At 51.5% G+C, this 22,463-nt stretch overlaps 1 protein-coding gene and 1 long non-coding RNA gene across 13 annotated transcripts; both read right to left on the reverse strand.

The window, feature by feature from the left end:
* Positions 1–1,274: 1,274 nt before the first annotated feature.
* Positions 1,275–6,300, reverse strand: LOC117435878 (uncharacterized). 3 transcript variants are annotated; one of them, XR_004549411.1, is made up of 5 exons: positions 6,182–6,300; positions 5,387–5,483; positions 4,888–5,012; positions 4,549–4,668; positions 1,275–1,770 (listed from the first exon to the last, which is right to left on the reverse strand). It is a non-coding gene; the product is annotated as an uncharacterized lncRNA (long non-coding RNA). The 3 variants fall into 3 exon arrangements; XR_004549412.1 differs by lacking the exon at positions 6,182–6,300 and adding an exon at positions 5,626–6,105; XR_004549410.1 differs by lacking the exon at positions 6,182–6,300 and having other exon boundaries at positions 5,387–5,598.
* Positions 6,301–11,367: 5,067 nt separating this feature from the next.
* LOC117438985 (basic proline-rich protein-like) lies at positions 11,368–17,637 on the reverse strand. Of its 10 annotated transcripts, XR_004551124.1 has the most exons (5): positions 15,680–16,474; positions 15,549–15,639; positions 14,385–14,532; positions 12,270–12,384; positions 11,368–11,431 (listed from the first exon to the last, which is right to left on the reverse strand). XR_004551124.1 is itself a non-coding variant. In XM_034074589.1 (4 exons), the coding sequence occupies exons 1-4, from the start codon at positions 15,993–15,995 to the stop codon at positions 13,217–13,219; spliced, it is 708 nt and encodes a 235-aa protein (XP_033930480.1). In that variant the 5' UTR covers positions 15,996–16,477; the 3' UTR covers positions 13,181–13,216. The 10 variants fall into 10 exon arrangements, 4 of the variants coding, with proteins under 4 accessions (XP_033930480.1, XP_033930479.1, XP_033930477.1 ...); XR_004551129.1 differs by lacking the exons at positions 15,549–15,639; positions 15,680–16,474 and adding an exon at positions 17,309–17,637; XR_004551127.1 differs by lacking the exons at positions 15,549–15,639; positions 15,680–16,474 and adding an exon at positions 17,309–17,625 and having other exon boundaries at positions 14,385–14,527.
* Between the last annotated feature and the right edge of the window lie 4,826 nt (positions 17,638–22,463).

Raw genomic sequence — 22,463 nt, forward strand, 5'->3', positions numbered from 1 at the left:
AAGATAGAAATGTTTACACCCAGACAGCAATTAAATCTGGTTTGGATGATAATGTTATAAATGAAATGCTAATAAGTACTGTAAATGGCCATGTAACCACATCCCATCATTTGCCAATTACTGGGAGGAGAGGGGAGGAGCTGAAAAGCAGCTGTAGAGTAGATGACATACTACTTTAAATGAGCAAATGCAGGTACTGTGCAATGCACAGCCCTGACAGCATCATTTTATAGCAGGAATTCAATTTTCCAAGCAACATCTGATTTCACCTTTTATTATCATGTCAGTAGTAATAATAATTTGCTCTGACACTGGCATTTTCTCAGAAGGATCACCAAGGGATTTATAAAGCCGAAGCAGGAATTCCAAAGAAGCTGGAGAGCACACCTACTTCAGCAACTGCAGAGCGCTCAGGGTGGCTTTGTCTGGGCTCCAAGGCTGCCACGCAGCACCATACACTGGAAACTGTTTAAATGGTTTATCATATGATTGTGCCCGAGTGAGAGGCCCTTAAACAGAATTTATTTGTTCTACCCCTGTGCCTAAATGCCTTCTGGACTGTCAGTTTTTCTACCACCTCAAGGGGCAAGTTTAGCCAGCTCTCAGTGGCTACAAGGACTTACCTTCTGTAATGGCTTAGTCTTCACTGTCAGGGGACTTCGGTAAAGTTATTTCCAGATGTTGCAGATTAAACCAATTCAGGCTGTGAACTGCTCTGCACATGAAACGTTCTTAAATAAACTGGACTTAGGCCACAGAAGACCCACCTCATGGGACAGAGTATGAACCACACACTGAACTATGTGGAACTACTCTTGACCCCATTATAGATGTGGGTAAACGAAACCCAAAGTCCACATCTGACCTCTTTTCCAAACCAAGCCTTCTCCCAAGGAGTCACACAAGGCCCTGAATCCCTTCTGCTGGCACTCCTCATTTGCCACAAAAGCCATTCATCAATTCTGATGGCCAAAGGTCAGAATTCCACTTGGCCTGGGACACTTGTGCATCTGTGCATAATTAACTTGATGGTAAACATTAGTTAAAGTTTTCACTGCTTCTTACACAACGATTTTGCTGGAAAAAGATTTTTCCACCTCAAGAACTGCAGCATCATTCCCTGGGACCAAGTGCAGTTTGCCTTAAACTATATGACTTAAAGACATGCAACCAAATTATGTCCTTCACATGTTATCATCACAATCCAATGGAAGATACATCTAAAAACACTTCCAAATGAACAATACACAAAATCACTTATTCTAAGCGTGTCGCAAGTTTTGGTTTGTTTTTATTTTTAACCAAGATAGAATAAAACAAAGTCCTTCTGAGAAGCAAACATGTGAAAAATGCCATGACAAAATAGACGAGATCCTTATCTTACTACGTGTGTATGAACTTATGAGCATTTCTGAATGTTACCAATACCACTGCTGCTTTACCTACACAACATAATCTAGCAAAATAAAAATACAGAACAGCTGGTATAGAAGCTGGATACAGCTGGAACATTGTGTCAACATTTTTTAATGGAATCATATTTCATGGACAAGAAAGACAGCCCCACAGAAAAAGTGCAAGTAAATCACCGGTTTCAGCTGAAACCTGCATTTCAGATGCCACTCAAGACTGAACTGTCATGCCACTTTCTGCACAGAAGAGTTAAGGAACATACGAAAAAGAAAACGTTTGTGACTCCTAGGTGGACAAGGCCTGAAATCAGTGCAGTGGTGATTGAGTTCAGCTGGAAAGGAGGTCCATCTGGAGGAGCTACAAGGAGAAGAAAAAGGCAGAGGTAAGGTCTGGTTACAATCTGGCAGCAGTGCCAAACACTTCTGTCTCTCCATTACCACAACCTATATACAGAAGAATTACAAAGAAGGGACTAAAACTGTACTTCACAATGAGCACCTGTCTACTTGGATAAAGCTTACCTGCGTATACACTGAAAATAGTTATTAGTTCTTTAAATATTCATGATACTGGGGGATAGAGTAAGGATACTTATAAGACATCTCATATTCTACTGACTGACCTTGATCTATGCCATTTAAGGCAAGACTGTTGTTGTCCAAGAACTGTCAAGACAGGGTATAAGGATCTGTGGCCTAATCAAGTTAATGAAAAGATTTCTTCCCTGATGATCACTACTCATATCTCAATTCAAAGTGTATATAAACCCTTAGCAAACATATCTAGCACCATATATCTGAGATACTTCAAGTTTATCCATATACCTCCACAGAAGACTTTTAAGCATATTTATCAGTTCTCAGAAGAGGTAACATATTTTACTATCTAGCACAGCTCAACAGGCTATGAACCAGCCCCTGGATACTGGAACACACACACACAAACATAGCCTGTACCACCTTTTCCAACAGGAAGGAAAAAAAGCACCAATATGCATTTATCTAAGAGCCTTGTTTGCCATTGCCAGTGATGGAGAGTGAGATGAAACAATTCAGCTTCTCCATGGGAAACCAGACTGCTCCTCCCAGAAACAGCCACCTGCCCTCAGTATCATCAAGGATGACGGGAAGGAAAGGCAGCAGCCATTAACACAGCAAGCAGTGTGCAGCAAATTAATGATCTGGAGTTTATTATTTTAATGATATCCATGGGTAGGAACACACCATGGAGCAGCTCATTACAGGGAGAACATTGTTTCTATGCCCGGAAAGAAAAGTAGCTGCTTTTATGTGGTTTAAGTTGAGAAAAAAAGGGAATAAATAGTAATGGAGTTTACAGGACAGGATAGGTTGCTTGCTTGTGCCACTCAGTCCTGTCACGTACAAGTGAAAGGTGGAACGGCCCAATGGACCATCTGGTTACCTTGACTGTCTTAGTCATCAGCTACTCCTTGTTACCAGCAGAGAACAGTAACAGACTGAAACTAGTCCTCCAAGTGCCCAAAGAAGTAGCAACCTAAAACTTAAAAGACCTGATCTCCCTCACAGCCTACTTCCTTCACTACCCTAGCAGACCACAAGTTGCAACCAAGCTTCTCCATAGGTTCTTCGTATGGTTAAATGCTAGGAAAACAGGAGCTGAAGCACAGCTTCTCTGAGTTTGAGCCCTGAACTGCACCATAATACCCAGTCTGCTGCTCCACTTCTGCATGAGATGAGCGAATTTTACTGTTAAAGTCTGGTGTTCTGTCTGGCAATTGCAATGTCCGCTCACCCTCACATGTCACAGCAGTAGATTTTCATTTCAAATCCATCACAGGGATTACAAATTCCTATGTTTGTGGGGCTGTGTATACAAATTAAACTGAGCCAGTTTCACCCAGATTCACCAATTGACTTCTCTACAGCATGTCAGCACTGACTCCCTCAACTGACCAAAAAAAAAAAACCCCAAAAAAAGAAAAACATTCCAGCAAGTGCATAGAGCTCAATCAAAGCAGGTCATCTGCTCAGTTCTGATTCACTCATAAACCCTCTTTCATGTTTCTTCAAATCTGGTTAACTTCCCACATTATTAATTGCTGGTTGGCACCTCATCTACATAAAATAAAAATGGGATGCATTATATTCTACAAATACCTCTGCCTACCTGTTCCCCTCCTTGCAACACAAAAGCCAGCAGTCCTAGCTTTATTTTCCAAACACATCAGGGGGAAGGCAAACACATGTAGGGGAAGGCAAAAACCCAAACCAGGTTCTTATCTCACTGCCAATGGAAAAGGTGGTACCTTCAAAGGTCACCCAGGCTGTCTGATGACATTTTGTAGCACCCCATGGAGCTGTTCCCCGTGTCACAACACAACCAAAACCACAGACAGAGGCAATGGGCAGGAAACGAAACACAGGGCAGGAAAGTTCATTTAAACATTAAGAGAAAAGGTTTACTCTCAAACAAACCAATCACCAGAACACGTTGCCCAAAGAACTTGTAGAGATCTTGGAGATGTTCAGAGAGGACAAGGCACCAGAGGCTGAGCAAGGGCTTGGAGTAAACAGCAGGAAATCCCTTCCAACCTCACCCACTCTGTACTATCCATCCTAACACCAATGGCTCCCAAAGGGCCACCAGCAGTATCCAACCTGACCCCTGTAAGACCCAAACCGACACTGACACCACCCAACCTAAGGCTTCCCTTATACAAACTAACACCTATGCCTGCCAAATTTTCCTTCCACCACAAGCATTCAAGTCCCAGTAAAGGTTAACAAAGCCCTTTACACCTCCCATTATATTCCCAGTACGCTGGTGTGCTTCTTCAGAAGCCTTTCCAGCCAATAAAACAGGCCCAAACTAATAATACTTGTTATTTAGACAGAGCCACTATTGCTTGGTATCTCTTCCAAACAGACTTCAGCAGGACCATAAGGAACAACATCTTCTCCAGAGAGATTTGAGTCTGATCTAAATGTAGGTATTTTTTACAGACAGACACGCTTCAGATGCCTCATCTGTATCTATATACAAAGCTAACCCCAAATGTCTCAGTTGCTTTTGGGTAATACACAATGGTAACTTGGAAGCAAAACACTTTGGCAGGCTGCATACCGTGTACAAAAGCACACTGGTATTACTCACCGTCAGATGACAGAGTTCCTGGTACGCAGGGAGAAGACGGAAGGCATCCCAAGCAGTCTTCCTAGTATGTCCCCTGGTCTCACCCTGGATGATCGCACGCAGACGAGAGCAGCAACGAGGCTGAGGGAAAACAAAGGAGAATTGACAACATCAGCCCAGCAAAAGCATGACTGCGGGGCTCTGAGCCTATCGGCTCATACAACCCAGCATCATCAAAGCTCTTCGAAACAGCGGGAAGTGCCAAAAAGAAGCAACCAATTTGGGGAAGGGGCTGGAACCCTGAAAAATGGCTTTAGACTTTTCTGTTTCCCCCTCTTTTCCTTTGAGCCCTTTACTTACTGTCCATGCAGGACCCGTGTCGCCCGCACGCTCTGTTCCCTGCAGCACAGAATGCCCCATGCCCGGGGAGCTGACTCAGACCCGAGGCTGAGGAGGACTCTTTGGTGCTTACGGGTGGGAGCTGCCTTTCAAAGGAACAGAGAAGAGAATAAATAAAACCGGCAAACTGGGAAGCGCAGGGAAGCAGGGGAGAATTGCTGTTGTTCCTGGCTTATAGATAGGAAAACTGAGGCATGGACGGCTGAAATCTGTCCGGAAAAGCTGTCGCTGGCCATCCCCTACCCAGGCTTGCTCGGCATACTGGTGGCACCGCTCCGGGTGCCTCCGTGTGTAGGGGATGCCCAGCACCAGCTTTCGGTAGCGGCTCCCCAACTGTGGGAGCCGGGCTGGACGCTCGCGCTCCGTGTGCTGTGACTGACAAGTATAATAAAATTATAACAATATAAATATAACAGCCCTGAAAAGAAAGCCGTACAGAGACACTTGTTAATGCACTCACTGGGAAGCCTTGAGAGGTCCTGATGCTCCGCACTCAGCTGATTCCATTACGGCAAACATCCCAGCACAACAGCACAAAACGCCGCAAGACTCCAAAGCTACAAAACACAAAGCACAGCACAGAGAACTCAACCCGCTGAAGCCCGAGAGCTGAATGAGCCTCTCCCGGCAACACTGCGCCTTTATACCCCAGGCAGCAGCCACAACTCCTCCCTCAATGATCTGGGGGCAAAGCAGCACCTGGGGTAAAAGAGGTAGGATGAGCAGTGCTTTCCGTTTTGGCTGATGGCTGCAGCCCAGGAGGAGATCCAGGGAGAAAAGGGCTCTTCAACAGAGCAAACCCCGGCGTGCTTTATCCAGAGAACAGCCCCATCTCTTAGAGAGAGATCCAGAGATCGGGCACCGGAGAGGCCGTGTGCAGAGCTCCCTCTGAATTTCAGGTGGCCAAGCGAGGGCAGGAGCTCTGTGTGTGCAGGTGATGCCTGCGGCGTTTGCAAAACCAAAAGCACCGCTCCGAGGAGCATTCCACGGAGGACTGAAGCCGGGCGCGGAGCAGCAGCTCCGGAGCCCGTTTCCCCTGCGGCACCGAAAAAGGGAGCGTGTGCTGCCACCGTGCGTCCGAACGGCGGTACTGCAGGTGGTGGAGGTGGGGGGGGCGGAGCGGCTCCGGAAGCCGCTCGCTGCTGCCGTCATGTGTCGGTGAAGACGGGAGGGGGGGGCCGCTCTGTCGAAAATTCAGCATTGAAATGGGGGGAGACGGGGGAGAAAGCGGCTGGGGGCCGCTGTCCGGTACTACCGTGTGTCCTTCGGGCGGCAATCAGCGGCAAACCGGGTCGGGAAAGCGGAGGTGCAGCGCCGAGAGACGACTGGTGCTGCCATCATGTGGCCAAAGTTCGGTACTGCACACGGTGAAGAAAAGCGGCTGCGCGGGTGGAGCCTCAGCCAATCAGAGGAGTGGGGGGGCGATGACCGAAAGGGGCGTGACTACGAGCGGGTGACGTGCGCATCAGCCAATCAGAGGAGGGGGGGCGGAGCCGGAGAGGGGCGTGGCTACGAACGGGTCACGTGCGCAGCAGCCAATCAGAGGAGGGGGGGGCGGAGCCGGAGAGGGGCGTGGCTAGGAGCGGGTCACGTGCGCATCAGCCAATCAGAGGAGTGGGGGGCGGAGCCGGAGAGGGGCGTGGCCAGGAGCGGGTCACGTGCTCCTCAGCCAATCAGAGGAGTGGGGGGCGGAGCCGGAGAGGGGGGGGGGCTAAGCGTGATTGACAACCGCCGCAGCCAATCAGAGGCGTGGGGGGGCGCCGTCGGCGCCGGGCGGGACTAAGCGTGATTGACAAGCGCCGCAGCCAATCAGAGGCGTGGGGGGGCGCCGTGGGCGCCGGGCGGGACTAAGCGTGATTGACAACCGCTGCAGCCAATCAGAGGCGTGGGGGGGCGCCGTCGGCGCCGGGCGGGACTAAGCGTGATTGACAACTGCCGCAGCCAATCAGAGGAGTGGGGGAGCGCCGTCGGCGCCGGGCGGGACTAAGCGTGATTGACAACTGCCGCAGCCAATCAGAGGAGTGGGGGGGCGCCGTCGGCGCCGGGCGGGACTAAGCGTGATTGACAACCGCCGCAGCCAATCAGAGCAGTGATCCGGCGCCGCCGGAGCCGGGCGGGACTAGGCGTGACTGACAAGCGCCGCAGCCAATCAGAGGAGTGGGGGGGCCAGTGTAGAAGCCGAACGGAAGCGGGGCGGGAGTAAGAGTGACTGACAGGCGTCTCAGCCAGTCGGGGTGCGGGTTGTGCCGCCGAACCGGGCCCGGACCGTACCGTACCGAACCGAGGCGAATCATGGGGGTAACGGGACTCGGCGGAGGCAAACGGGGGGGGCAATGGCAGCTGTCGGCTCCCCTGGGACCCCATGGAAGCCACTCCGGTCCCTCCGGGCGGCTCCGTCCCCCTCAGGCGGCTTCGGCTCCGCTCGGTTCCCTTCGGGCGGCTCCGTCTCCCTCAGGCGGCTTCGGCTCCGCTCGGTTCTCTTCGGCCGGTTCCGCCGCTTCGGGAGGGTTCGGCTTCGCCTCAGCCAATCAGAGGAGTGGGGGGGCGGTGTCGGAGAGGGGCGTGGCTAGGAGCGGGTGACGTGCTCATCAGCCAATCAGAGGAGAGGGGGGGCGGAGCCGGAGAGGGGCGTGGCTACGAGCGGGTGACGTACTCATCAGCCAATCAGAGGAGAGGGGGGGCGGAGCCGGAGAGGGGCGTGGCTAGGAGCGGGTCACGTGCGCATCAGCCAATCAGAGGAGTGGGGGGCGGAGCCGGCGCCGGGCGGGACTAAGCGTGATTGACAACCGCCGCAGCCAATCAGAGGCGTGGGGGGGCGCCGTCGGCGCCGGGCGGGACTAAGCGTGATTGACAACCGCCGCAGCCAATCAGAGGAGTGGGGGGGCGCCGCCGGCGCCGGGCGGGACTAAGCGTGATTGACAACCGCCGCAGCCAATCAGAGCAGTGATCCGGCGCCGCCGGAGCCGGGCGGGACTAGGCGTGACTGACAAGCGCCGCAGCCAATCAGAGGAGTGGGGGGGCCAGTGTAGAAGCCGAACGGAAGCGGGGTGGGAGTAAGAGTGACTGACAGGCGTCTCAGCCAGTCGGGGTGCGGGTTGTGCCGCCGAACCGGGCCCGGACCGTACCGAACCGAGGCGAATCATGGGGGTAACGGGACTCGGCGGAGGCAAACGGGGGGGGCAATGGCAGCTGTCGGCTCCCCTGGGACCCCATGGAAGCCACTCCGGTCCCTCCGGGCGGCTCCGTCCCCCTCAGGCGGCTTCGGCTCCGCTCGGTTCCCTTCGGGCGGCTCCGTCCCCCTCAGGCGGCTTCGGCTCCGCTCGGTTCTCTTCGGCCGGTTCCGCCGCTTCGGGAGGGTTCGGCTTCGCGTCAGCCAATCAGAGGAGTGGGGGGGCGGTGTCGGAGAGGGGCGTGGCTAGGAGCGGGTGACGTGCTCATCAGCCAATCAGAGGAGTGGGGGGGCGGTGTCGGAGAGGGGCGTGGCTAGGAGCGGGTGACGTGCTCATCAGCCAATCAGAAGAGTGGGGGGGCGGAGCCGGCGAGGGGCGTGGCTAGGAGCGGGTGACGTACTCATCAGCCAATCAGAGGAGAGGGGGGCGGAGCCGGAGAGGGGCGTGGCTAGGAGCGGGTCACGTGCGCATCAGCCAATCAGAGGAGTGGGGGGCGGAGCCGGCGCCGGGCGGGACTAAGCGTGATTGACAAGCGCCGCAGCCAATCAGAGGCGTGGGGGGGCGCCGTCGGCGCCGGGCGGGACTAAGCGTGATTGACAACCGCCGCAGCCAATCAGAGGAGTGGGGGGGCGCCGCCGGCGCCGGGCGGGACTAAGCGTGATTGACAACCGCCGCAGCCAATCAGAGCAGTGATCCGGCGCCGCCGGAGCCGGGCGGGACTAGGCGTGACTGACAAGCGCCGCAGCCAATCAGAGGAGTGGGGGGGCCAGTGTAGAAGCCGAACGGAAGCGGGGCGGGAGTAAGAGTGACTGACAGGCGTCTCAGCCAGTCGGGGTGCGGGTTGTGCCGCCGAACCGGGCCCGGACCGTACCGAACCGAGGCGAATCATGGGGGTAACGGGACTCGGCGGAGGCAAACGGGGGGGGCAATGGCAGCTGTCGGCTCCCCTGGGACCCCATGGAAGCCACTCCGGTCCCTCCGGGCGGCTCCGTCCCCCTCAGGCGGCTTCGGCTCCGCTCGGTTCCCTTCGGGCGGCTCCGTCCCCCTCAGGCGGCTTCGGCTCCGCTCGGTTCTCTTCGGCCGGTTCCGCCGCTTCGGGAGGGTTCGGCTTCGCCTCAGCCAATCAGAGGAGTGGGGGGGCGGTGTCGGAGAGGGGCGTGGCTAGGAGCGGGTGACGTGCTCATCAGCCAATCAGAGGAGTGGGGGGGCGGTGTCGGAGAGGGGCGTGGCTAGGAGCGGGTGACGTGCTCATCAGCCAATCAGAAGAGGGGGGGGGCGGAGCCGGCGAGGGGCGTGGCTAGGAGCGGGTGACGTGCTCATCAGCCAATCAGAGGAGAGGGGGGGCGGAGCCGGAGAGGGGCGTGGCTAGGAGCGGGTCACGTGCGCATCAGCCAATCAGAGGAGAGGGGGGCGGAGCCGGAGAGGGGCGTGGCTAGGAGCGGGTCACGTGCGCATCAGCCAATCAGAGGAGTGGGGGGCGGAGCCGGCGCCGGGCGGGACTAAGCGTGATTGACAACCGCCGCAGCCAATCAGAGGCGTGGGGGGGCGCCGTCGGCGCCGGGCGGGACTAAGCGTGATTGACAACCGCCGCAGCCAATCAGAGGAGTGGGGGGGCGCCGCCGGAGCCGGGCGGGACTAGGCGTGACTGACAAGCGCCGCAGCCAATCAGAGGAGTGGGGGGGCCAGTGTAGAAGCCGAACGGAAGCGGGGCGGGAGTAAGAGTGACTGACAGGCGTCTCAGCCAGTCGGGTGCGGGTTGTGCCGCCGAACCGGGCCCGGACCGTACCGTACCGAACCGAGGCGAATCATGGGGGTAACGGGACTCGGCGGAGGCAAACGGGGGGGGCAATGGCAGCTGTCGGCTCCCCTGGGACCCCATGGAAGCCACTCCGGTCCCTCCGGGCGGCTCCGTCCCCCTCAGGCGGCTTCGGCTCCGCTCGGTTCCCTTCGGGCGGCTCCGTCTCCCTCAGGCGGCTTCGGCTCCGCTCGGTTCTCTTCGGCCGGTTCCGCCGCTTCGGGAGGGTTCGGCTTCGCCTCAGCCAATCAGAGGAGTGGGGGGGCGGTGTCGGAGAGGGGCGTGGCTAGGAGCGGGTGACGTGCTCATCAGCCAATCAGAGGAGAGGGGGGGCGGAGCCGGAGAGGGGCGTGGCTACGAGCGGGTGACGTACTCATCAGCCAATCAGAGGAGAGGGGGGGCGGAGCCGGAGAGGGGCGTGGCTAGGAGCGGGTCACGTGCGCATCAGCCAATCAGAGGAGTGGGGGGCGGAGCCGGCGCCGGGCGGGACTAAGCGTGATTGACAACCGCCGCAGCCAATCAGAGGCGTGGGGGGGCGCCGTCGGCGCCGGGCGGGACTAAGCGTGATTGACAACCGCCGCAGCCAATCAGAGGAGTGGGGGGGCGCCGCCGGCGCCGGGCGGGACTAAGCGTGATTGACAACCGCCGCAGCCAATCAGAGCAGTGATCCGGCGCCGCCGGAGCCGGGCGGGACTAGGCGTGACTGACAAGCGCCGCAGCCAATCAGAGGAGTGGGGGGGCCAGTGTAGAAGCCGAACGGAAGCGGGGCGGGAGTAAGAGTGACTGACAGGCGTCTCAGCCAGTCGGGGTGCGGGTTGTGCCGCCGAACCGGGCCCGGACCGTACCGTACCGAACCGAGGCGAATCATGGGGGTAACGGGACTCGGCGGAGGCAAACGGGGGGGGCAATGGCAGCTGTCGGCTCCCCTGGGACCCCATGGAAGCCACTCCGGTCCCTCCGGGCGGCTCCGTCCCCCTCAGGCGGCTTCGGCTCCGCTCGGTTCCCTTCGGGCGGCTCCGGCCTCTTGGGGTGCAGTTCGTACTTTTGGCCACAGGAGGGCAGCACCTCCCTTTGCTCTGAGCCACCCCTTTGCTTCCCCTCCCGCATCTCCGGCACCTGCAGTACCGAGCTTTGGACACAGGATGGCAGCAGCGAGCAGTGCCCCGAGCTATGCCGTGCCCCCCCACCTCCAGCACCTGCAGTACCGACGCTTGGACACGAGGTGGCAGCACACGCTGCAGAAGCAACGGCCTGAGAGCAACGGCGGCTCCCCTCCCCGTTGACAGCCTCCGGGGACCCCAGCTGCTGAGTGGGGACAGTTTGCAATATTGGGGCTGGGGCAAAGTTGCTTAAGGAACTTCTATTCGAGATTCTTTCAGACTTTTATTGCTTTGTGTTTGCTTTGTGGGGATTTATAATCACATTCTTCTCTTTTGCTTTTTATTTTCTTTACACATTTTATTTCCTTTTTCATTCATGTTTTTTCCAGCTGTCCTTGTCTTTTAGTCTCTTTCAGTAACTATTTTTAGGCGTCCCATACCTAAAATGAGATAAGAAATGGGCAAACATGGGTTAGAAAATGAAAAAAATGGTTCAAAACACCTTACAAATGGTCCAAAGTGGAACACAAGTGGCCCAAAATGGATTAAAACAATCAAGAAATGGGTAAAAATGGGTTAGAAGTGGGCAAAAATGGCCTACAATGCGGAAGATGTGGATAAATATGGGACAGAAACAGCCACAGACAGGTCAGAAATAGCCCCCAAAAAAGCTTTAAAGGGGTTAGAAATGGGAAAGATGGGTTAGAAATTGCCAAAAACGGCTTAAAACTGGTAAGAAATGGGCAAAACTGGGACAGAAATGGCCATGAATTGTTTTGAAATAGACTAAAATGGCTTAAAATAGGGTAGAAATGGGGAAAAATGGCTTAAACCAGGCTCAGAAATGGGCAAAAATGTGTTTGAAGTGGCAAAAAAAAATGGTTAGAAGAAAAAATAGTTTAGAAATGGACAAAATGGCTTAAACCAGGTTAGAATTGGACATATAAGGGTTGCAAATGGCTAAAAATGGGTTTAAATCTAGTTAGAAGTGGCCACAATTGTGTTAGAAATCGTCAAAAAAGGCTTAAAGCTGCTGACAAATGGGAAAAAATGGGTTAGAGAAATAAAAAAGTGGCTTAAACAGAGTGAGAAAAGGGCCAAAAAAAAAGAGGGAAATTTTAAGAAATGGCTTTAAAAGGGTTAGAAGTGACCAAACACGGGTTAGAAATGGCAGAAAGAATTTAGAAATAGCAAATAAAACAGTTTAGAAGTGGGCATAAATGAGTTAGAAACAGCCATGTTACGGCATCTTCTTGGAATCAGGGGCTAAGTACACACCTCTGTCCCTGCAAGTGCTGCCCGGGGCTGCCAGGAAAGCCGATCTGTGCAATAGGCTGTGTGTGTTCTGGTCTGTGAGCCCACCATCAGCTACGGTACAGGTGAAGTCTTGTCACTGGAAAATGTTGAGCAGATAATACCCTTTAGTGAGCTAGAAAGCGGCACTAACGCTGCCTGCCTGGCAGGCTAGGAAAGGCAGATACATTTGGGGTTATGCACACGAAAGCTCTATGTCCTGCCGTGGTTCCAATGTCATTGCTCTTAGAGGTAAATGGAAAAGCAGCCTCAGGCCTCCTGCTGGGCTCAGGGATCCATCAGCTGCACCTGAGCAGCTTTGCCTGCAGGATGTGATACTTGCTATGCTGGTAAGTGACCAGTTCAAATAGGTTGAAATCAAGGTGCATTTGCCCAGAGCTGGGTGTTACTCGCACTGGTACTGGTACTTGTGGCAGCAAACATTTACCGTGACCCACCTGCTGAACAGAGCTCAGTACTGCAAATAATAAGCCAGTTTCCCCTCCCTGGCTGCATTAAAACAGGCTCCTCCAGATGAATTTAACCTCATGTCAGTGAAGCACTTTAGCTCAAGGTGCCAAAGACAAGCTTCGGCATGGGCACAATGCCACCAGACACACCAAAGAGCGTGAGGACGGGAAGCCCTTCCCTAAGAAAGAAGGGTAACTGTGGCCTTGGGCTTCTAAAGAGACCCTCAGCAGCTGTAGGGAAATGCCTGCATTCCCTGGGGTTCTAATCATATGAGCACAGGATGGTTTTGGTTGGAAGGAACCTTTAAAGGTCATCTGGTCTAACCTCCCCTGCCATGAGCAGGGACATCTTCAACTCCATCAGGGTGCTCAGAACCACATCCAGCCTGGCCTTGAATGTCCCCAGGGATGGGGCATCCACCACCTCTCTGGCCAACCTCTGCCAGTGCTTTACCACCCTCATTACAGAAAAATACTGGGGCTGACCTGTTCCTGGTTCTCCCTCCCTCCCTCCAGGCCTTGCCTTCTCCTCAGCAGTGCAGGTCCTAATTCAACAAAGACAACACCAAGGGCTGCAAACTCTGCTGGCAGTACCCAAATGTCAAGAGGAAACCGGGGACCTGCATTGTCACAACATCCAACAGGATGATTAGAAAAACACTGGTAATTCCCCATAGCCATAGAGCTGCTGCAAAACAGCCTGCAAGCAAAGCAATTGCTGTTTAAGCAAAAAGCAGCGCAATGGTCTCCGAGCAGGAAAGCAAACCAAGCTGAGATTTCCTGGGACAATGTTTTCAATTACGTGAATGTAATTGACTGGAAGGGAAAAAACTTCTTGAATTAAGCACGTAAACAAGGTGAACAAAATAATTTCTTCCTTGTTCAAGCAGAGGATGTGGTTTTGCTCTCATTTACTGGCACCAGGTAGGAGAATCTACATCTGTCCAGCTGTTAAAGTGTCACTCTGCATTATGCCAATGTAAGAGGAAACAAAGTCCTGCATCCACATCTTCAGCCCCAGCTCAAGAGGGACGTGGAGCTGCTCAAGCGAGCCAGAGGAAACCATGGAGCTGCTGCGAGGGCTGGAGCAGCTCTGCTCTGGAGCCAGGCTGAGAGAGCTGGGCTGGGGCAGCCTGGACAAGAGAAGGCTCCTGAAGGGGAGACCTGAGAGCAGCTCCAGTGCCTAAAGGGGCTGCAGGAAACCTGGAGAGGGGCTTGGGACAAGGGATGTAGGGACAGGCCAAGGGGAATGGCTTGAACCTGCCCGAGGGGAAACTGAGCTGAGCTCTTAGGCAGAAGCTGTTCCCCGTGAGGGTGCTGAGGCGCTGGCACAGGGTGCACAGAGAAGCTGTGGCTGCCCCATCCCTGGCAGTGTTCAAGTCCAGGTTGGACACAGGGGCTTGGAGCAACCTGCTCTAGTGTGAGGTGTCCCTGCCTGCCTGTGGCAGGGGTTGGAGCTGGATGAGCTTTAAGGTCCCTTCCAACATGAACCATTCCATGATTCTGTAAAATGTAGAAATGGGGAGGATAACTACAGGCAAATTACAGACCAATCGATGAAAGCAGAGAGTAAATGGATTTCCTCTCTCGGCAAGGTCAGAGAAGCATGTGCTACGATTACCAGACATACCTCCGCTCTCTTCTCCTGCTTCCCAGTTGCAGAAACCTCTCTTTCCTTTTTGGTCTTGCAGATGAAAGAAAGAGGCTAAAAAAGTCTTCTGGAGCTCTTGAAAGGGTCTGTTCTGGCACACACAGTGTGCACATGGCTGCACGCTGCTCTGAAACAGAAGGGTTCTTGTATTTATCTAAGAACAAGAACTGGGTTTTTCTCAAAGCTCAAGAAACCACTGATGTGGGTCCACAGCATCAACGCTGATGAGGCTGATAGGCGGGTGTGCAGCCTAAAAAGAACGCATGATCAGGGTGCAGGTCACGTGTAAAACTCGCTCAAAACAGACACTCATATAGGGCATCGTGCAAGCAGGGTATTGCTGCAGCAGCCGTCCCTTGAAGAAATGGCTGGTTTTACAAACCTGTCTATCCTTACATCATCTTTATGTTCCTCCTCCTCGTACATATGAACATAAATTGTTAACAAGTTAAGCATAGATGCATAGATGGCATAGATGGCCACTAAAAACAAGAAAAAAAACCCATGTACTACTATGCCAAACCTAATACATCGGTGCTGCTCACACCAAACCATACACTGGGAGCTTCCTGCCAGCCTGTACCACTTCAGAGCTTGCAGCTTTTACCATGATATTATGATATTAACTTGAATTTTTGCACTGACTGCTAAGAAAGCAAAAAAGGAAGCATTTTTAGCAAGGGATAATAAAGCTATTTCATAGTATCATATCTATAAATAAAGATGCATTCATTACCATCGTACATCACAGTCCTCTATGATAGGCAGGAAAGTGCCAAGTCCCCAGCTCCCCATGCCTCCCTGGGCACGGGCCCTCACTGCAGGGGCACCTCTCCAGCTCACAGGGCAATTCTGCTTTCGGAGGCAGCCTCCCGGAAGGATGCAGCCATTTCATCCTGTTTCAGGGCAGCACCACTCCAGGTGCTATCATTGCAACCGGCCACAAACTTCCCCTTTCTTGGGGGAAGAGAGGGAAACCGATGCATTTGACTCCTGGAAAAGCTTTGGGGTGTGATGAGAAACATCCTGCACACAGAACAAAACAATCGAGCACCTTGGGGAAGCCCTGGCAAACTGTTTCTGCGGCTCTCCATGGGTCGCAGCACCCCCAGTGTCTCTCCCCCCCCCCCCGTTTGTCCGTACCCCAAAGACCACGGTGGTGGCGCCGTGCAGGAGGTGGATGCCGAGTCCGTGCAGCAGCGGCGGCAGCAGCTGTTGCCGTGGAGACCGTGACCCGGAGCGGCGGCAGCAGCTGTTGCCGTGGAGACCGTGACCCGGAGCGGCCGCGGGGAACACGAGTGCCTCCGGCAGGAGGGATGGGAAGGGGGACACGGTCCCCGCTGCAGGCCGGGACAGCAGCGCCGCCCCCCCGCGACTGCCCCCCTCCGGCTGCCGGCCTGCCCCAGACCCCCTCGGTGCCCCGGTTCTACCCTGGGCCGAGCCGAGCCGTGCCGTGCCGATCCGGGCTGAGCCGTGCCCGGCGGGGGGGGCAATGGGAGGTGTCGGCTCCTCCCGGAACCACTCGGTTCCCTTCCTCCTCCTGCCCCCTCCCGCCCCTCCCCGCCCCGCCCGCCGCCATAGGGCGGCCATGGAGGAGGTGCAGAGAGAGGTGCGGGAGCAGGAGCCGTGAGGAGAGGGGAGGGAGGCGGCTGGGGGGGAGCGCGGCTCTGCGCCGCCATGGGGAGAGGGGAGACAGGGGCGGGCACGGGGGGGGGGGTGCACTGATGCCACTTGATAGGCGCCATCTTGAGTACGGGCGCCGGGACAGGCCAAATTAGTGAGACGCCATTTTGACGTACGGCACTACGGGGCGGCCATCTTGGTGAGGTGCTAGCCTGAGTACGGCACCTCACCCCTCATGGCGTCCGCGTTGCCGTGGTAACGGCCGCACCGCGCCTGCGCTGCCGCCATTTTTTGTTCCAAGATGGCCCTGACGAGCGCGGCGCGGCCGGAAGCTCCGTTCCCGTCCCGTTCCCTCCTCTCGGGGCTCGCAGGGCCCCCACAGAACCCCATAATGGGAATGCAGAACTCCAGATACCCCTCATAAAGCCCCACAGAACCCCGTATCCCCCCCCTATTGCCCCACACGTCATCTAGGGACTCCAGAACCCCATATCCCCCCGTATTCCCCCATACACCCCATAAGGGGTCTCCACACCCCTACAGAACACCACGGAGAGACTCCAGACCCCCAAATCCCTCCATAGACCCCCATACAGGGACTCCAAATCCCCCCACAGACCCCCATACTGGGACTTCAGACCCCCAAATCCCCCCAGACCCCCATGTAGGGACTCCAGACCCCCAAATACACCCATAGACCCCCATGCAGGGACTCCAGACCCCCAAATCCCCCCACAGACCCCCATGTAGGGACTCCATATCCCCAAAACCCCAGTATTGTCCTCCCATATACCCCGCCCTATGATAGGGTAGGCTAACCCCATCTAATCCAGGCTCATCTAACCCAGGCTAACTGAGGATAGGCTAATCCAGGTTAACCAAGACTAACTCAAGGTAACTCAGACTAAACTAAGTTAAGGAGGCTAGGATAATCTCACCCGTCTAATCTCACCTGTCTCTTATCTGAGCTAAATGACCCGGGATGATCCAAACCGGGTCACCCAAGCTAATCTGACCCGGGATAATCCGACCTGGGCTAATCTGACCGGGCTAATCTGACCCGGACTAACCTGACTCGAGCTAATCTGACCCCTGGGGTAATCTGACCAGGGACAAATCTGACCCAGGACAAATCTGACTAGGGTCAGTCTCCCCCCAGTCAATCTCACCCAGGTCTAATCTCACTCATCTTAATCTCACGCTGGATGGAGGCTATGCTATGCTTCCCCAGGCTAGGCCAAACCACACAGCCGTGGTAAACTAACGCAGGCTATGCTAACCCGAAGTGAGCCGAGCAGAGCTGAAGCCACCCGGGGGGGCGGGGCGGAGGGTCAGCGCCGTCCAATCCCGGGCCGCACAGCTGAGGGGCCGTTTTCCCGCCTAGAGACCGGTGGCCAATCAGCGGTGTCCTTTTGTGTGAGGGAGCGATGGCAGTGCCCGGGAAGGAGCAGACAGCGGTGAGGGCTGGAACGCAGCTTTGTTTTCTGTACGTGCACGGTTACGGAGCTCAGCAGGGTTTAGCTCGGCGCGGTAAAGATCGAGACTTGCTGGACGAAGGTTAGTTCGGGCTTTGGTGGGAGGGAAGACTGTTGTGATGACGGAGGAAAGGGGTTTAAATGGGAGAGATAGTGGGGAAGGGGGGGAGAATGGCTGTTAGGGGGGACAGATGGTAGAGAAGGGGGGTGGGGGTGTGGGAATAATGGCGGTTAAAAGGGATAGATGATGAGAAAGGGGTGAAGAGTGGGATACGGGATAGAAGAACAGGGGGGAGTGGCGGGGGGGAAGACAAATTGGCGTGGTGGGGAAAAGCAGATGCCGTATTGGGGGGGACAACACATGACAAGAAATGGACCAAAAGGGCTTGGAAACAGCCAGAATGGCTTCAAAAGAGAAACAAGTGGGCATCAATAGGTTAGAAATAGCCTAAAGAAGATTACAAATAACCAAGAGCAGCTTAAAACAGGACAGAAATTACCACAAATAGAAGTAACAAAGAAACAGTTTAAAACTAGTAAGGAATGGGCAGAACAAGATGGAAAAGCCTCTCCATTGTTTACAATGTGACAAAAGAATCTAAAAAAGGTTTAGAAATGGAGAAGAGTAAGATAAAAATGACCATACAGGAGTTAAACCAAGCTAGGAAGGGCAAGACCAGGCTAGAAATGGGTAGGAAATGGACCAAAATGGTTTGGAAACTGCCAGAATGGCTTCAGAAGAATTAGAAATGGGCATCAAGAGGTTAGAAATAGCCTGAAGCACATTAGAAATAGGCAAGAGCAGCTTAAAACAGGCCAAAAATGACCACAAATACTAAAGAAGTAGCCAAAACCAGCTTAAAACTAGTAAGGAATGGGCAGAATAAGATGGAAAAGCCTCTCCATTGTTTACAATGTGCCAAAAGAATCTAAAAAAGGTTTAGAAATGCAGAACAGTAAGATAAAAATGACCATACAGGAGTTAAACCAAGCTAGGAAGGGGAAGACCAGGCTAGAAATGGGTAGGAAATGGACCAAAATGGTTTGGAAACTGCCAGAATGGCTTCAGAAGAATTAGAAATGGGCATCAAGAGGTTAGAAATAGCCTGAAGCACATTAGAAATAGGCAAGAGCAGCTTAAAACAGGCCAAAAATGACCACAAATACTAAAGAAGTAGCCAAAACCAGCTTAAAGCTAGTAAGGAATGGGCAGAATAAGATGGAAAAGCCTCTCCATTGTTTACAATGTGCCAAAAGAATCTAAAAAAGGTTTAGAAATGCAGAACAGTAAGATAAAAATGACCATACAGGAGTTAAACCAAGCTAGGAAGGGCAAGACCAGGCTAGAAATGGGTAGGAAATGGACCAAAATGGTTTGGAAACTGCCAGAATGGCTTCAGAAGAATTAGAAATGGGCATCAAGAGGTTAGAAATAGCCTGAAGCACATTAGAAATAGGCAAGAGCAGCTTAAAACAGGCCAAAAATGACCACAAATACTAAAGAAGTAGCCAAAACCAGCTTAAAACTAGTAAGGAATGGGCAGAATAAGATGGAAAAGCCTCTCCATTGTTTACAATGTGCCAAAAGAATCTAAAAAAGGTTTAGAAATGCAGAACAGTAAGATAAAAATGACCATACAGGAGTTAAACCAAGCTAGGAAGGGCAAGACCAGGCTAGAAATGGGTAGGAAATGGACCAAAATGGTTTGGAAACTGCCAGAATGGCTTCAGAAGAATTAGAAATGGGCATCAAGAGGTTAGAAATAGCCTGAAGCACATTAGAAATAGGCAAGAGCAGCTTAAAACAGGCCAAAAATGACCACAAATACTAAAGAAGTAGCCAAAACCAGCTTAAAGCTAGTAAGGAATGGGCAGAATAAGATGGAAAAGCCTCTCCATTGTTTACAATGTGCCAAAAGAATCTAAAAAAGGTTTAGAAATGCAGAACAGTAAGATAAAAATGACCATACAGGAGTTAAACCAAGCTAGGAAACGGCAAAACCAGGCTAGAAATGGGTAGGAAATGGACCAAAATGGTTTGGAAACTGCCAGAATGGCTTCAGAAGAATTAGAAATGGGCATCAAGAGGTTAGAAATAGCCTGAAGCACATTAGAAATAGGCAAGAGCAGCTTAAAACAGGCCAAAAATGACCACAAATACTAAAGAAGTAGCCAAAACCAGCTTAAAACTAGTAAGGAATGGGCAGAATAAGATGGAAAAGCCTCTCCATTGTTTACAATGTGCCAAAAGAATCTAAAAAAGGTTTAGAAATGCAGAACAGTAAGATAAAAATGACCATACAGGAGTTAAACCAAGCTAGGAAGGGCAAGACCAGGCTAGAAATGGGTAGGAAATGGACCAAAATGGTTTGGAAACTGCCAGAATGGCTTCAGAAGAATTAGAAATGGGCATCAAGAGGTTAGAAATAGCCTGAAGCACATTAGAAATAGGCAAGAGCAGCTTAAAACAGGCCAAAAAATGACCACAAATACTAAAGAAGTAGCCAAAACCAGCTTAAAGCTAGTAAGGAATGGGCAGAATAAGATGGAAAAGCCTCTCCATTGTTTACAATGTGCCAAAAGAATCTAAAAAAGGTTTAGAAATGCAGAACAGTAAGATAAAAATGACCATACAGGAGTTAAACCAAGCTAGGAAGGGCAAGACCAGGCTAGAAATGGGTAGGAAATGGACCAAAATGGTTTGGAAACTGCCAGAATGGCTTCAGAAGAATTAGAAATGGGCATCAAGAGGTTAGAAATAGCCTGAAGCACATTAGAAAAAGGCAAGAGCAGCTTAAAACAGCCCAGAAATGACCACAAATATTGAAGAAGGAGCCAAAACCAGCTTAAAACTAGTAAGGAATGGGCAGAATAAGATGGAAAAGCCTCTCCATTGTTTACAATGTGCCAAAAGAATCTAAAAAAGGTTTAGAAACGGAGAAGAGTAAAATAAAAATGACCATGCAGGAGTTAAACCAAGCTAGGAAGGGCAAGACCAGGCTAGAAATGGGTAGGAAATGGACCAAAATGGTTTGGAAACTGCCAGAATGGCTTCAGAAGAATTAGAAATGGGCATCAAGAGGTTAGAAATAGCCTGAAGCACATTAGAAATAGGCAAAGAGCAGCTTAAAACAGGCCAAAAATGACCACAAATACTAAAGAAGTAGCCAAAACCAGCTTAAAGCTAGTAAGGAATGGGCAGAATAAGATGGAAAAGCCTCTCCATTGTTTACAATGTGCCAAAAGAATCTAAAAAAGGTTTAGAAATGCAGAACAGTAAGATAAAAATGACCATACAGGAGTTAAACCAAGCTAGGAAACGGCAAAACCAGGCTAGAAATGGGTAGGAAATGGACCAAAATGGTTTGGAAACTGCCAGAATGGCTTCAGAAGAATTAGAAATGGGCATCAAGAGGTTAGAAATAGCCTGAAGCACATTAGAAATAGGCAAGAGCAGCTTAAAACAGGCCAAAAATGACCACAAATACTAAAGAAGTAGCCAAAACCAGCTTAAAACTAGTAAGGAATGGGCAGAATAAGATGGAAAAGCCTCTCCATTGTTTACAATGTGCCAAAAGAATCTAAAAAAGGTTTAGAAATGCAGAACAGTAAGATAAAAATGACCATACAGGAGTTAAACCAAGCTAGGAAGGGCAAGACCAGGCTAGAAATGGGTAGGAAATGGACCAAAATGGTTTGGAAACTGCCAGAATGGCTTCAGAAGAATTAGAAATGGGCATCAAGAGGTTAGAAATAGCCTGAAGCACATTAGAAATAGGCAAAGAGCAGCTTAAAACAGGCCAAAAATGACCACAAATACTAAAGAAGTAGCCAAAACCAGCTTAAAGCTAGTAAGGAATGGGCAGAATAAGATGGAAAAGCCTCTCCATTGTTTACAATGTGCCAAAAGAATCTAAAAAAGGTTTAGAAATGCAGAACAGTAAGATAAAAATGACCATACAGGAGTTAAACCAAGCTAGGAAGGGCAAGACCAGGCTAGAAATGGGTAGGAAATGGACCAAAATGGTTTGGAAACTGCCAGAATGGCTTCAGAAGAATTAGAAATGGGCATCAAGAGGTTAGAAATAGCCTGAAGAAGATTACAAATAACCAAGAGCAGCTTAAAACAGGACAGAAATTACCACAAATAGAAGTAACAAAGAAACAGTTTAAAACTAGTAAGGAATGGGCAGAACAAGATGGAAAAGCCTCTCCATTGTTTACAATGTGACAAAAGAATCTAAAAAAGGTTTAGAAATGGAGAAGAGTAAGATAAAAATGACCATACAGGAGTTAAACCAAGCTAGGAAGGGCAAGACCAGGCTAGAAATGGGTAGGAAATGGACCAAAATGGTTTGGAAACTGCCAGAATGGCTTCAGAAGAATTAGAAATGGGCATCAAGAGGTTAGAAATAGCCTGAAGCACATTAGAAATAGGCAAGAGCAGCTTAAAACAGGCCAAAAATGACCACAAATACTAAAGAAGTAGCCAAAACCAGCTTAAAACTAGTAAGGAATGGGCAGAATAAGATGGAAAAGCCTCTCCATTGTTTACAATGTGCCAAAAGAATCTAAAAAAGGTTTAGAAATGCAGAACAGTAAGATAAAAATGACCATACAGGAGTTAAACCAAGCTAGGAAGGGGAAGACCAGGCTAGAAATGGGTAGGAAATGGACCAAAATGGTTTGGAAACTGCCAGAATGGCTTCAGAAGAATTAGAAATGGGCATCAAGAGGTTAGAAATAGCCTGAAGCACATTAGAAATAGGCAAGAGCAGCTTAAAACAGGCCAAAAATGACCACAAATACTAAAGAAGTAGCCAAAACCAGCTTAAAGCTAGTAAGGAATGGGCAGAATAAGATGGAAAAGCCTCTCCATTGTTTACAATGTGCCAAAAGAATCTAAAAAAGGTTTAGAAATGCAGAACAGTAAGATAAAAATGACCATACAGGAGTTAAA

Source organism: Melopsittacus undulatus, chromosome 2, assembly GCF_012275295.1.
Source record: "Melopsittacus undulatus isolate bMelUnd1 chromosome 2, bMelUnd1.mat.Z, whole genome shotgun sequence".
Taxonomy (NCBI): Eukaryota; Metazoa; Chordata; class Aves; order Psittaciformes; family Psittaculidae; genus Melopsittacus; species Melopsittacus undulatus.